This window comes from Lactuca saligna, chromosome 7 (genome assembly GCF_052625555.1).
Source record: "Lactuca saligna cultivar CGN05327 chromosome 7, ASM5262555v1, whole genome shotgun sequence".
Classification (NCBI taxonomy): domain Eukaryota; kingdom Viridiplantae; phylum Streptophyta; class Magnoliopsida; order Asterales; family Asteraceae; genus Lactuca; species Lactuca saligna.
In genome coordinates this window covers 183389751-183403108 of record NC_136423.1, presented here as the reverse complement: position 1 = coordinate 183403108, position 13358 = coordinate 183389751, and the positions used below count along the sequence as shown (strand labels likewise).

The following is a 13358-nucleotide window of genomic DNA, read 5'->3' as shown; positions in this document are numbered from 1 at the left end:
CCGGTGGGAAAAGTTTGAGATTTCTGAGTACGAGGTTTTTACTTGCTAGCTTACGAGGTGAGTCTTCTAACTATACTTACCTTGAGTGGTGACTTATGTGTGACTAGAGGGTCTTACGTGTATATGATGTGTTTAGAGATATCCTGCTATTTCTTTTGTGATACGCATACTGTGTATTATATTGAGTTGCTGAGTTGAGGGACTAGTGGGTCCAACTGAGTTGTGGGACCAGAGGGTCCCAATGAGACACATTGATCGGAGGGTCTTATTGAGTTATAGCCTCGAGTGGCTAATGTGCTATGTGTGGTATTTTGAGGAATTGACTAAACTTTATGCTAACCGTATTATGTGTTATGTGTTTCAGGTAGTTCCAAAGATTGTGTCAAGGCACCGACATGATTGTACACACCAGTGGGAGATGTTTCTATGATTCTGGGATTGTGATTTACATTGTGAAATGATTGGCATTTTAGATACTTGTTTTTTTGAGATTGTGAAATGAGAATTTAATGTTTTTTAAAATGAAATTTTTTTTTGAAAATTTACGCTGTTACATATGCTCTTTTATCCAATTCTGGTCCCTCCCCATCAAATCTTTTTCAAAACAACTCCAATATTTACCATTTAGCCCCTCTCTTTAAGATCTTTTTCCAATTTAAATCCATAATTTACCCTTTAGCCCTTGCCTCCAAGAATCCTTTCATAATAAGTCCATAATTTACCAAACACATCCTGACTTCTGAAATCCTTTTCAAATTAAATCTCGAAATTACAATATTTAACTCCCATAAATAACACTGATATATTATTATGGATTTAGGGCTTCAATAAAATAATATAAAAATATCATTTACATCGTGGGGTTTAGGGCTTACTATTTAATTTAAATGGAATGTTGTGATGAGCCAATTGTTGGGAGGACTGTCTGGGTTCTGAGTTCACGATGGATTGAGGAGATGGAAGGTGTCTTCGGCACCAGTCCCTATCCCATAGGAGCCAAGGTTTGGTTTTCCTTTGATCTCTTGCATCACGCGACAAGGAGTTGTTGGGAATTGATTTCACAATCTCTTACGCTTATTGAGTTGGAGACTATGTCTTGGGGAGAGTTTGTGACCTGGTTCCAGGCGCATGATGCGCTAGCTATCGTAGTGAAACCATTGGTAATGGAGTTTGTGAGTGTGTCAAGGTGCAATACCCTGAATGATGTGATTGCTATAGGCCTTGAGCGGGAGATTGATTTGGAGCACCTCAGGAAGAGGAAAACAAAACCGATTCAGACCGTAGGGGGCCAGGCGAAGAGGCCCATGACTTAGAATTCACGTTTGGGAGGCCAGCAAGGATGGGGCCATTATGCCAAGTGTGGGAGGAACCATGTGGGAGGCTGTAGGGAGACAGGAGGGGATGTTTTAGTTGCGAACTGATGGGTCATTTTACTGCCCAGGGACATAGTACGTTGCGCGTACCAGGGTGGTACGCAAGGCGTACGCTCAGCAGATGGACTTGGACTTATTTTGGGCTTACATGCTTTTGGCCCCTAATTAGTCATTGGGCCTGATCACGTTTTGGATTTAGTAGGCTAGTTGATCTGTTTTGGGCCATGGATATCTTGGTTGGGCCTTACTAGGCCATAAGGCCCATTAATGATTTTGGATATGGACTAGGGCCCGTTAACAAAGGAAGACTCTTTGGGCTATCATGAAAGGACTTGGGTTTGGGGTTTTCCATTGGATATTGCTTAGCCCTAACCTTGAGTAAGAATATGGTTGTTCAACATAGGTGATTACGGACTGCTAGGGGAGCAACTTTTGGATTCAGCAGATAGAGGTGAGTCTTCTCACCATACCAATGAGTCGAAGACACCAAGGTCGGCCCATTTAATGTTACATGGATTGATAGTTGGTTATGTGATATGTCGATAGGACATATGTATGAAAGTCCTCGCGAGGTTCTTGGGCAATATATTTAAGACCATGAGGAGGTTCCCATGGCATTTAGTATAAGTCCTTCGAGGGTTTCCACGGCTATCTAGTATGTATATTTGTTTGGCTCGTATGATATTCCTATGTTTAGTGAAGATCGTGTGTAGGTTCCCGCGACAATTAGCCAAGACCACTTAAGTGTTCTAGTGGCGGCTAGTAAAGACCGCGTGGGGGTTCCAGTGGCACTTGGTGTAAGACCTTGGAAGGTTTCCACAACATCCTTATATGTTGATATGCATGGCTTTTGTGATAAATGTAGCTCTATAGCTAATATGATATGTGTTATGTGGAGATGTGTGTAGTATTCTCTGAGGAACTCACTAAGTATTAACTTATAATTTGTTGATTTGTTTCAAGTACATATGATCCTAAGGGCAAGGGCAAAGCTTGATGGCGCTGCATGCACTCTCCGATATTTGTTCTGATAGGGACACTCTGATGGTTTGAATAAAATGTTAATGTTATGGATTTTGAAATAGTGGTTAATGTTACTTAATACTTTATGGAAATATTTGGATAATAAAAAATGAAAATTTTTATTTTGAAAATTTGGGTTGTTACAGAGATAGTTGAGTGTGAGCGAGGCTCATATCTCATAGTTAGCCAAGTGTGGGCGAGGGCCCATATCTCCTTGAGTGTGGGCGAGGCCCGTAATTCCTAGCTGCAAGTTATATGTTATGTGTATGGTATGGGGTAGTTTGGGGAGACTCACTAAGCTTCGTGCTTACAGTTTTCAGTTTCCATTTCAGGTACTTCCGCTAACCAGGGGAAGAGCTCGGGATGACTGCATGGCACACACCACAACTTTTAGCCTGGGATGATTTACTCTGATGTTTTGTCACATGATTTTGACATATGGACAGTTGTTTATGATATTTTTGAGATACGTGAATTATGATTTTATATGATGCATGATAATTATAGTTTTTATTTATATTTTAAAATGAAATTTTTGGACCGTATATTTGAAATGTTTCAATCATGCTCTTTTCAACTAAGTAAGGAAGAGCATCAGAATCATCGGAACCGGCCCGAAACCAAACCGGAACCGGATTTAATAAAACAATTTGGTTAGTAGTTCTCTACTTATAGCAAAACCGGTCCCGGTTCGAAAATCAGTTCAGTTCCACAAAAAACCGGTTAAAAAGCTGGAACCGGATTTTAAAATTCCGTAACTCACTCATATGAAGTCGGAATTATTTGATTTTTTTTCCAGAATTTAATTTAGTGTGTTTACTTCATTTTAGACTATAAAAACATATTTTTGTTAAATATTGAATCATATACAAGCCCGGAAGACAACATATAAATGTTGTGTTTTTTTTTATGTTTCAACATGTTTTTTTTATTCTTTCCAGGTTTTTAAAATACCATAACTCATTAATATGAAGTCGAACTTACTTGATTGTTTTTTCCAACATGTAATTTAGTATTTGTATTTCATTTTAGACCATAACAAATCATATTTTGGTTAAATTTAAATCATATACAAACCCCGAAAGACAACATATCAATGTTGCGTTTTTTTTTTCCAGCATGTTTTTTTATTTTGTCCCTGTTTTTAAAATACCATAAGTCACTCGTATGAAATCAGAATTACTTGATTTGTTTTCCAACATGTAATTTTTTTTTTTTCTTCCCTTTAGACTGTAAAAAAAATCATATTTTGGTTAAATATTGAATCATATATAAGCCCTGGAAGACAACATATCGATGATGCATTTTTTTTAACATGTTTTTTGTTACAGTTTTCAAAATAATGTAACTCACTCATATGACATCGGAATTACTTGATTTTTTGCCAACATTTAATTTAATGTTTGTACTTCATTTTAGACTATAAAAAACATATTTTTATTAAATATTGAATCATATACAAGCCGTGAAAGACAACATATCAATGTTGTGTTTTTTTTTTGTTTCATCATTTTTTAATTTTATCCCGGTTTTTAAAATACTGTAACCCATTCATATGGAGTCAGAATTATATAATTTTTTTCTAACATGTAATTTAGTGTTTGTATTTTATTTTAGAATGTAAAAAAATTATATTTTGATAAAATATTGAATCATATACAAGCCCTGAAAGACATCATATCAATGTTGTGTTTTTTTCTTTTCAGCATGTTTTATTTATTTATTTATTTATTTATTTTGTCTCGCTTTTTAAAATACTATAACACAATCATATGAAGTCGGAATTACTTGATTTTTTTTCCAACATGTAATTTAGTGTTTGTACTTCATTTTAGATAGTAAAAAAAAATCATATTTTGATTAAATATTGAATCATATTCAAGCCCCGAAAGACAACATATCAATGCCACATTTTTTTTCTTTTCAGCATGTTTTTTTAATTTGTCCCGATTTTTAAAATATTGTAACTCACTTATATGAAGTTGATATTACTTGATTTTTTTTCAAACATGTAATTTAGTATTTGTACTTCATTTTAGAATGTAAAAATTCATATTTTAGTTAAATAATGAATCTGATACAAAGCCGGAAAGACAACATATTAATGTAGCACTTTTTCATATTTTTAATATGAAAGTTTAATTGTCTTTTGTTTTTTGGACGCCAACTAAACTACATGTATGTATTATGAATTACATCATCATTAGTTTCACCTTATTTATTATTGGTTCTTGTTTGGAAAAATAACCAAAAACTCGGGAGTAGAACCAGAAACGTCAGTCCGGTTCCGGGTTCTTATGATATCGCAATATCGGTTCCAGTTCCGTAGTGACGGAGCTTGAAGTTTTGATTGAGGGGGGCCGAAAATAGAATATGTATAAAAATTAAAGAGCAAGGGGAGCCAAAGTCAAATTTTATAGTTTTGGGTATAATATGCAACTGTTTTAATAGTTATGGACTAAATATTAAAAAGAATAGGGGGGGGGGGGGGGGGGGGGGTGCCCTATATAAGCTCCGTCAATGCAGTTCCGGTTCCAAAACTCATCCCTGTAGCTAGGTTTGTTGTTTTCCTTTATATAATATTTATATCTTTTAACTTTGTATATGATTTCAAAAATGGCATATATTATTATGTGTTAATTAAATTTTGATTTCCAATTTCATAAATAGCATTGTACTTTCAATTGTTAAGCTTTAAAATGTTGTGTATTTAGTATATTTATTTTTAAAATAGTAGACTTAAAGGAACTTTTATGTTGCTATTGCGGTTTTAGTTTGCAAACCATAATATGTTTTTATCTGCTAAGCAAAATAATGCAAAAAAAAAAAAAAAAAAATCCCTGACCCGTGGATGTGTGAGTTTGCTAATGTAGGTGACTTCTGTTTTTACTCCATGATATCGTTACTAAAATATCTGACCTTAAACAGGATGGTGAAACTCACTTTTTTTACAGATATTGGACTTATATTGTAGCTATATATTTGTTTAAAATGATTTTTTTTGGAATGAAGCAAGGCAAGCAGGCAGAAATCCATGGTTTTATAAAATTAAAGCAAAAGCTACATATCTGGTATACAATTTTATCCTTATGGCTGCAAAAGAGATACAAAGAGGAGGGAGTGCTAAAGTACATTGCCTACGTTGCGAGCAAAATGCAAGTATGTTGCTGTTTGAATTCGTTAGCGAACGGAATCAGGGATGCAAAATTTTGTTTTCTTTTGGGATCATGATATATGATAATATGAAAAAATATAAGTACTCTGCCATTTTCAGTATACAATGTACGTTTGTTTCCTATGTAAAAAGAGTTAAGTACATTGCTCTAGATTTCATTTTTTTAAGAACATGCATGAATTTGATCTCTTTTTCCATGTTTTGTAAGTAAATGGATCCACAATCTGCTGTTGTTAGTAGAGAGCCAGGCAATAACATTCACAAACATAAGAATTTCAATTCCATCTTTTGTAACACACCAAACATGAACAAAAAAAAAATATGGCCCATTATGAGAGGTATGATGGAGTTGTTGAGATTTCAGACAAATAGGTTATATGTTTTTTGTTTGTTTGATTGTTTCAATAAGTATTTTTATAGACTACTTGGAGGACTATTTTTTAAATGTTACAAAGTTTTTTACAACATCCAAGTGTTATTAGAACATTAGAAGACTTTGTTTAAACACTTTAAACACAAATTAGAGAAATAAAATTCTCAAAAGACAAAAGATACATCATCTTCTAATTATTTCCTTATTTTTTTTTTATATCGACTCTAACTCGAAACTTAATTTGGCAGACGGCATTATAACTTGTTTGTAACATTTTGGGCATGGGTTAATAAGACAGGAGGTGGAGATTTATTTGGCCGATGAAATGACATATTTGAGATCTTAAGTTGGTGGAACTCAATGTTGGATGAGAGTCGTTATATAATACACGATTAGATTAATTAGTTTAGATTTAGAAGTTGTAATATCCCCTAAGATAGCATTATCTATGATGTGAGATTATATGCATATCAGTTGAAGTTTGTCCTTGATTTTGACTTCATGCTCCAAATTGCTTCAGGAACAGTTTTAATTCTTATTTGATATCATTAACAAGCATTATTTTGAAAACGAATATTTTATGATGTCAGGTCTTTTAACTGTTTGTCGTACATTCACGGATTGTGTACTCTTGGAGAAGGTGATGATAACGATTTCCCTCTTTGAAGAGATAACACCATGTCCGATACTTGATGAAAATAAGTCTGCTTTAATATCAATCCTAAAGTATAAACCATTGAGAACATGAAGATTGAAGTAAAATAGTACGGACATTTATTAGTAATCAATGTCCATAATAAATCACCATTAAACAGGAGAGCAAGAAGAATTCCCATAAATCCATAAGCTTAAATTATTACCTAAAAAGTCGCAATCTTTAGGTGATATATCTAATCTAACTAACACATGGAAATGAAATTTGTTGCAGTTTTGACGAGACCAGACAGAAAGCAAAACGACTCTCCCTTTCAAACCAAGACCATTGACCATTGACCATTGACCATTTACCAACCAACAAGTAAGAGCTTGAGCAAAGCCATTCTAATGTAGAGTCCATTTTTAGCTTGTCTAAAATAAGCAGCCCTTGGGTCCCCATCTACATCCACTGTTATCTAATAGAGAGTGTATACAATTCACAAACAAAACTAGTTAAGTATATTGTATTATATAGAAAACTAAAAACAAATTTGATAAGAATTTGTACCTCATCAAGCCTTGGGAGAGGATGCATGACAATGGCATGTTTCTGCATGACACCCAACACATCTCTATCAGTAATGTATTTCCCACGAGCTTCCTCATAAAGATCTCTTCTCTCTCCAAAACGTTCCTTCTGGATGCGAGTCTGATACACCACATCACATTTCGATGCCACTTCCTTCAAATCTGCACTTTCTTCCCATTCAACTCCCTTTAATGTTAAGTACTCTTTGATGTCCTCCTAAATAAATCCATCAAGACATTCACACCTTCTTTTCTGATACATATAACATATAATAATAATAATAATAATAATAATTGCATACCTTCATCTTTACGACTTCTGGTGAGACAAAGTAGATCTTGACATCATTGTATTTGGCTAAAAGATATGCAAGAGAGCGAACTGTTCGCCCATTTGCAAGATCACCAACAAGTGCGACTTTGATTCCATCCAGCTTTCCTATCTCTCTTTCAATGGTGTACACATCAAGAAGAGCCTGAGTAGGATGCTGACCTGGACCATCCCCAGCATTGATAACAGGAATGTTAGCTGTCATGGCTGCTCTTCTGGCAGCACCGCTTTCAAAATGCCTCATCACAATAATATCCGAATACCCTTCCACAGTTCTAATAGAATCTGAATCAAACAAACTAAATTAAATTCAGAATGAGAGACAGAAGATGAAAGAATGCACTACCTTCAAGTGTTTCTCCCTTTGCAGCAGAAGAGAATTCACGTGCGTTTTCTGTTGTTAAAACTTCGCCACCTAAGCGCTTCATTGCTGACTCAAACGAAAGCCTGGTTCTTGTTGAAGGCTCGTAAAAGAGAGTAGCCATTAGATAACCACTCAAAAGCTGACTTCCATGTGATTGTGACTTCTTCTCAATTGTTTCCATTTCACGTGCCACTTCAAATATGGCACTCAGGGTATCTCTATCAAATTGCTGTGCCTCAATCACATCTTCAAGTTGAAATTTTTCTCCCTTCAAGAAAGTGTGGTGGCTTTTGACCTCTACTGCTTTACATTGGATTCTATCCTTGGATATCAGCCTTCCATTGTTAGGACAGCTCATCGATACATGGTTCTTCTTGTTATGGAAGACATCTGAGTTATTTGAATCACCAAAGGTCTTCCTTTGTTCAGGAGCTAGTGTGGCGCCATGTGTAGAAAACGTAGAGGAAGACATTGCCACAACACAAGTAGATATCTTATCTTATCACCACCTAAACACAATTTGCGAGCATTAACAATACATCTATAGTAGCAGCAATGAATAAACTATGCTGAAACCCAACAATTAAACTTATCAATCTAGAACTCAGTCGTTATTCATTTAAGCCTAACGAACTCCAAGGTCCTTTAAAGTCGAAATTCAAAGGCTGAAAGCTTATGAAACTAGTAACATTTATTCTTAATATGCCATCATCTCTGTAGGCAGACATTATGATAATAATATTCATCAATAAACCTAAATGATAAGAAAGCTTAGAAGATAAAATCATTTGTAAAATTAAGTTTCAGAAAACTCAAAAAGATAGCAAACTGAAGAAGGAGAAGCCACCTCGGAGTCGGAGAACCTTGCCGGAGAAATATGATACTTTAACGACGGCCTAATCGACAAATTTCACGCCTGAAGCTACTTTATAGGAAGAGTTGATGATGCATGTTTAACTTCACTTCAAAAGTATCGACGATTGAATTGAATAAAAGGGTTTTGGCGGAAAAACAAAATAATAGATGAGATGGTTTCGAGTTTCAACAACACGAGAATTTCCCTTATCACGAGGTTACTTCAATCATCCCGTAACCCTAAACACTGGGCTTGGGCTTTCTCACAAGACCCACTTTTCTATTTTAGTATAAACGGCAAATATCATAAAAAAAAAAAAAAAAAAATCCATACCTAATCTAATTTGGGTCGATATCTACTTTAAATCATTGAATATTGTAATTTAAAATTTCCAATATCTAAAGTAAAAATAAAAAATCATACTAGTCTGTGAACTATGAAAGATAACCGGTTTGAAAATCAATAAACCGGAAAACGAAGTAATTACTATACTAATTAGTAACCAAGAGGGGTGGCATTTTAGAATTGTTTTTCAATCGATGATGCAAGGAATAAGTATTTTTAGACTAAACGGTGTTACAAATTTTTTACCGATCTAGATTGATAGTGACATTTTCATAATTTTTGCAATTTTTAAAAAGGATAATGGTGTGGTGCTTGGCATTACCACCGACAAAAAATGAGGTAAAAATAGTAGGTTTGAACGGTTTAGTGGAAGCTTACCAACAACATATTACAACCGATGAAACAAACATAGTGGGGTTGGGGTGGTGTTCAGTAATGCTTGCCAAATCAACATGCTGGTGGTAATTCCCTTACGACACCCTGAAGCCTTAACCATTAAAAAGTTGTATATACTATTTATGTAAATCCTCCCCTCTTTCCAACAAAAATAATATACGATGTCTCGTATGACTGATATCAAAGAATTTTTAACCCACATAAGCACTATTTTTAGAATTTGTAGTATTTTATTAGCTTTGTACATTTGTATTTTAAACTTTATGGAATATCCATGATCAATCCTTTCCAAAGAAGACCAATGTTTCTCTAAGGCTAGGAGGAGTGGGGGTCACCACCGAGTTCGCTAGCCTCGTTAGCAATGTTAAACACCGCCCCTAGCAACTCGTTACAAAGACTCGCTAATTCTAAATCACTAACCCCTTAACGAATGGAGATATAAAGAAAAGGTTGCAGCTCATTGGTTCTCGGTTGTTTTCTAAACATGTGTATGGAGCTCATTGGTTTTCAATTGTTTTATGTCATGTGTATGCTTTTTTAAATCAGCAAGCCATTTTTCCGTCCAAAACTTCATTTCCAAATAAATGATTCCTACACTCACTAGAAATTTGTTTACAAATATAATCCTATACTCAAAACTTTGATTCCAATTAACTTGTTTTAACCCTCATTTGATAATTCCCTGCAAATATGGTCCCAAGCATCAAAAATTGATTTAAAAGAACCCACCCGACATTTAAATATTATACTTAATTGATTTATACTATATTAATTGTTGGTTGCTTAAAAAAATAAATTTTGATTAATATTTGTGCATATATGTTTGTGTATTAAAATAAAATAATTTAATTAAATTAGGAAAGAAAAAAAAAAAAAAAAAAAAAAAAAAAAAAAAAAAAGGAATGTTAGGAGTGTTACCACTCCCTAGCAAATGTTAAGATTAGATGTTAAATGGAGAAAAATGAGGTGTCACTCAAAACGTTGACGTGATAAGATGCTAGAAATGTTACCAATCCCCTTAGCATAATTTCCATGGTAGGCTTCGTGGATGCATTTAAACAAATAATTTATCATTATTAGGTCATGTTGTCCATGAGGTCGCCAACATATTTTTGTCTGAACATTAACCGTATTGAGCCAGTAGTGGACCTAGAGCTTCTTCTAGGGTTCGAACCACTATTTGATTTTAGTTTCGAAATGTTAAAATATGTAAAAAAAAAAAAATATCTATTTTTTTGTATTAAGATGCGATCAAAATATATATATATATATATATATATATATATATATATATATATATATATATATATATATATATATATATATATGCAACTGTTAGTATATGTTAAGTATTTTTTGTGTCATTTATGTTGTAAATTTCTACGTGTCATTGTGTTCATGGACCATAAACATTAAAACTAGGGAGCTACAACCAAAATCTTCATATAAAAAAAACCATATAAAATATCTATTTTGGTTCAAATTTGTTACATACTTTTTTGGGATTTTTTTTTTATATTTTGATTCGTTTTCTAATAACATACAAGGTTGATATAACTTGATTTGCGACTAAGATGTAAAGAAAGTTTGTGTAACAAGAAAAGAGTTAAAGGACCACAAATCACAAAGAATAGTTTAATGCCCAAAGATTACGAATATAAAAGATAAGTGGTTAAACTTGTAGCGTCTAATGAGACTTTTTGTTTAAAACGGAACGTTTTATCAAACGTTATAAGCTCCCTAACGCTCTGTGCCAAGTCATTTTTTGTATGTGATATGTCATTCAATTTGCTTAAATTATTCAATAAATAAATAAATAAATACAATTATGGACGTGTATACTAAGTTTTGATGGTCATAGTATTTTTTTAACAAGTTGAATGAAAGATCACATACAAAAAAAGTTTAGAGATTAAATATATAAAATTATAAAAGTTGGTTACCCTTACAAATTGTTAACCCTTCTTTTTAATCCATTCCAATATAGAACATTTATGTAATGCTTGAAGGTGTATTATCACCCGTAAGAATCCAAATTCACACAATATGAGATAACAATGCGGAAAATAAGAACAGTAGATGAATCAATCTCAGATAAACAAGCAATCAATGAAATATTTCTACATTCATATGATCATTAGATCTAATTATAGTGAAGATATCTCACATACGAGATAAACTCTCATTTTTCTCTCTCTTGTAAAAAAACAAAAATCTAGAGTGAAATAAGGCTCATACAAATAAAATGTGACATCCCCAAAATCTCGGCCAGAAAAGACCGATTTCATTTATGCTTTTTAAAATAATTTTCAGAGTAAATCCTTTTAATTTTAAAAGAGATGCGGAATTTGTTCCCAAAAACAAAACATGATAAAATAGATATTTATCAAAACATTTCATAAAGAAATATGATTTCATTTCATAATCAAAAGACGGGATGTCATGTTCCGATACAGATCATAAAGCATAAACGATAGCATTACAAGTCATTCAACAAATATATACATATACAGACTTGTAAACAAAACAACTTGATGTTCGCCCATCTTAAGCTCTTGCGCCACTTCCTATAAAATAAATCAACTGAGTGGGTCAGGCTTGGGAGCCTGGTGAGCATATAGGGTTTTCAACCCACAATAATTATATTTAATTTCAACAATCAACAATAAACCCGATTACCCATTCCCGTTATCCTCACCTTACGTTCCTAAAAATAACGTCTATTATAAGGAACCTATTTCAGGATTTTTCATCGGGATGGACATTACTGCAGAGGGGCTTCCTCAACAATAAGTATCCTAAAGGCAACCATGTGGGGGATAGAGTACACCAGTGAACACGTCGTTCACAACACCTACAGGTAATGAGCCTGCTAGTGTTCCACAGGACAGTCTAGAATAGTCCGTGGTCGTCATCCATACTCTGCTGAATGACTATAATAACACCAATAACACCGAGGCCTCTCATCTGTTTATTACACACCAATTACCTGCCCATGTTCTACCCAACATATTAGTAGATAAAAATATACATTTTTATACATTGTTTAAAAACCTGTATAACATGTTTTAATCAACACATATTCCACATAACAGATGAGACATACACATATAACACGTATTTCATAGAGAATACATCATATCTATAAGATAGAAGAGAGTGAATATACACTCACACGTATAACAACCAAATATATACACATAACACGTATTTTATAGAAAACACTTCATAATATTGCGTTGGAATGAAAATAACTACACACTCACTTGATCAAAAGATGATCGGGCAGCACTACGGCTTGCAGAAGAGGTGTTTCTCCGTAGATCTGGAAGATCTTCACAAAACCGGGCTCCTCGCGGGCAGCGTTTCGGCTCGGGAATAACGCTCTTCGGGATCCTCGGGGCTTCGGATCTCGCTTCGGGGCTCGGGAATGATACCGGGGCTTCGGGATATGATTGGCACGCAAATCGAGGCAAAGGACCAGAGAGAATGATGAAATTTGTAAAAGAAAAGAAGCTGCTTCGGACCTCCTTTTATAGGTTGCTGAACCCTCGCACGTACGCGGGGTGTACAAGGCTACGCGGGGCGTACGCCTCGGTGGTCGTTAGCGCTTACGTCATCGGTCCATCTCCGTCATTACATACGACTCGCTACTCCGTAGAACTCAAGTGCCCTATGTTGTACGCGGGGCGTACAGCAGTACGCGCTGCGTACTTCGGATAGACCGCCTCTCCTTCTCTTCGGATAATATCGGAGTTAAATTAAAATAAATATAAAATATTTATTAAAACTTCAAAAATTCATATCTCCTTCATACGAACTCCGTTTTCGACGTTCTTTATATCCACGCGAAGGTCAAACCATACTCTACAACTTTCATTTAGACTCCGTCGGCTAA

At 34.4% G+C, this 13358-nt stretch overlaps 1 protein-coding gene across 1 annotated transcript; it reads right to left on the bottom strand.

Moving 5' to 3' along the window:
* Nucleotides 1–6695: 6695 nt before the first annotated feature.
* Nucleotides 6696–8926, bottom strand: LOC145006243 (aspartate carbamoyltransferase, chloroplastic-like). The gene is made up of 5 exons (XM_078965335.1): nucleotides 8711–8926; nucleotides 7846–8372; nucleotides 7471–7784; nucleotides 7149–7385; nucleotides 6696–7056 (listed from the first exon to the last, which is right to left on the bottom strand). Exons 2-5 carry the CDS (start codon nucleotides 8333–8335, stop codon nucleotides 6949–6951), a joined length of 1149 nt encoding a protein of 382 aa, XP_078821461.1. The 5' UTR covers nucleotides 8336–8372; nucleotides 8711–8926; the 3' UTR covers nucleotides 6696–6948.
* Between the last annotated feature and the right edge of the window lie 4432 nt (nucleotides 8927–13358).

Bases quoted from the DNA above. Each gene is read 5' to 3' on its own strand.
- LOC145006243 (XM_078965335.1), bottom strand. From the start codon at position 8,335: ATGTCTTCCTCTACGTTTTCTACACATGGCGCCACACTAGCTCCTGAA. The intron at 7,785-7,845 runs GTAGTGCATTCT...TGTTTGATTCAG, and splicing joins AAAGGGAGAAACACTTGAAG to ATTCTATTAGAACTGTGGAA. The intron at 7,057-7,148 runs GTACAAATTCTT...ACTCTCTATTAG, and splicing joins CTCTCCCAAGGCTTGATGAG to ATAACAGTGGATGTAGATGG.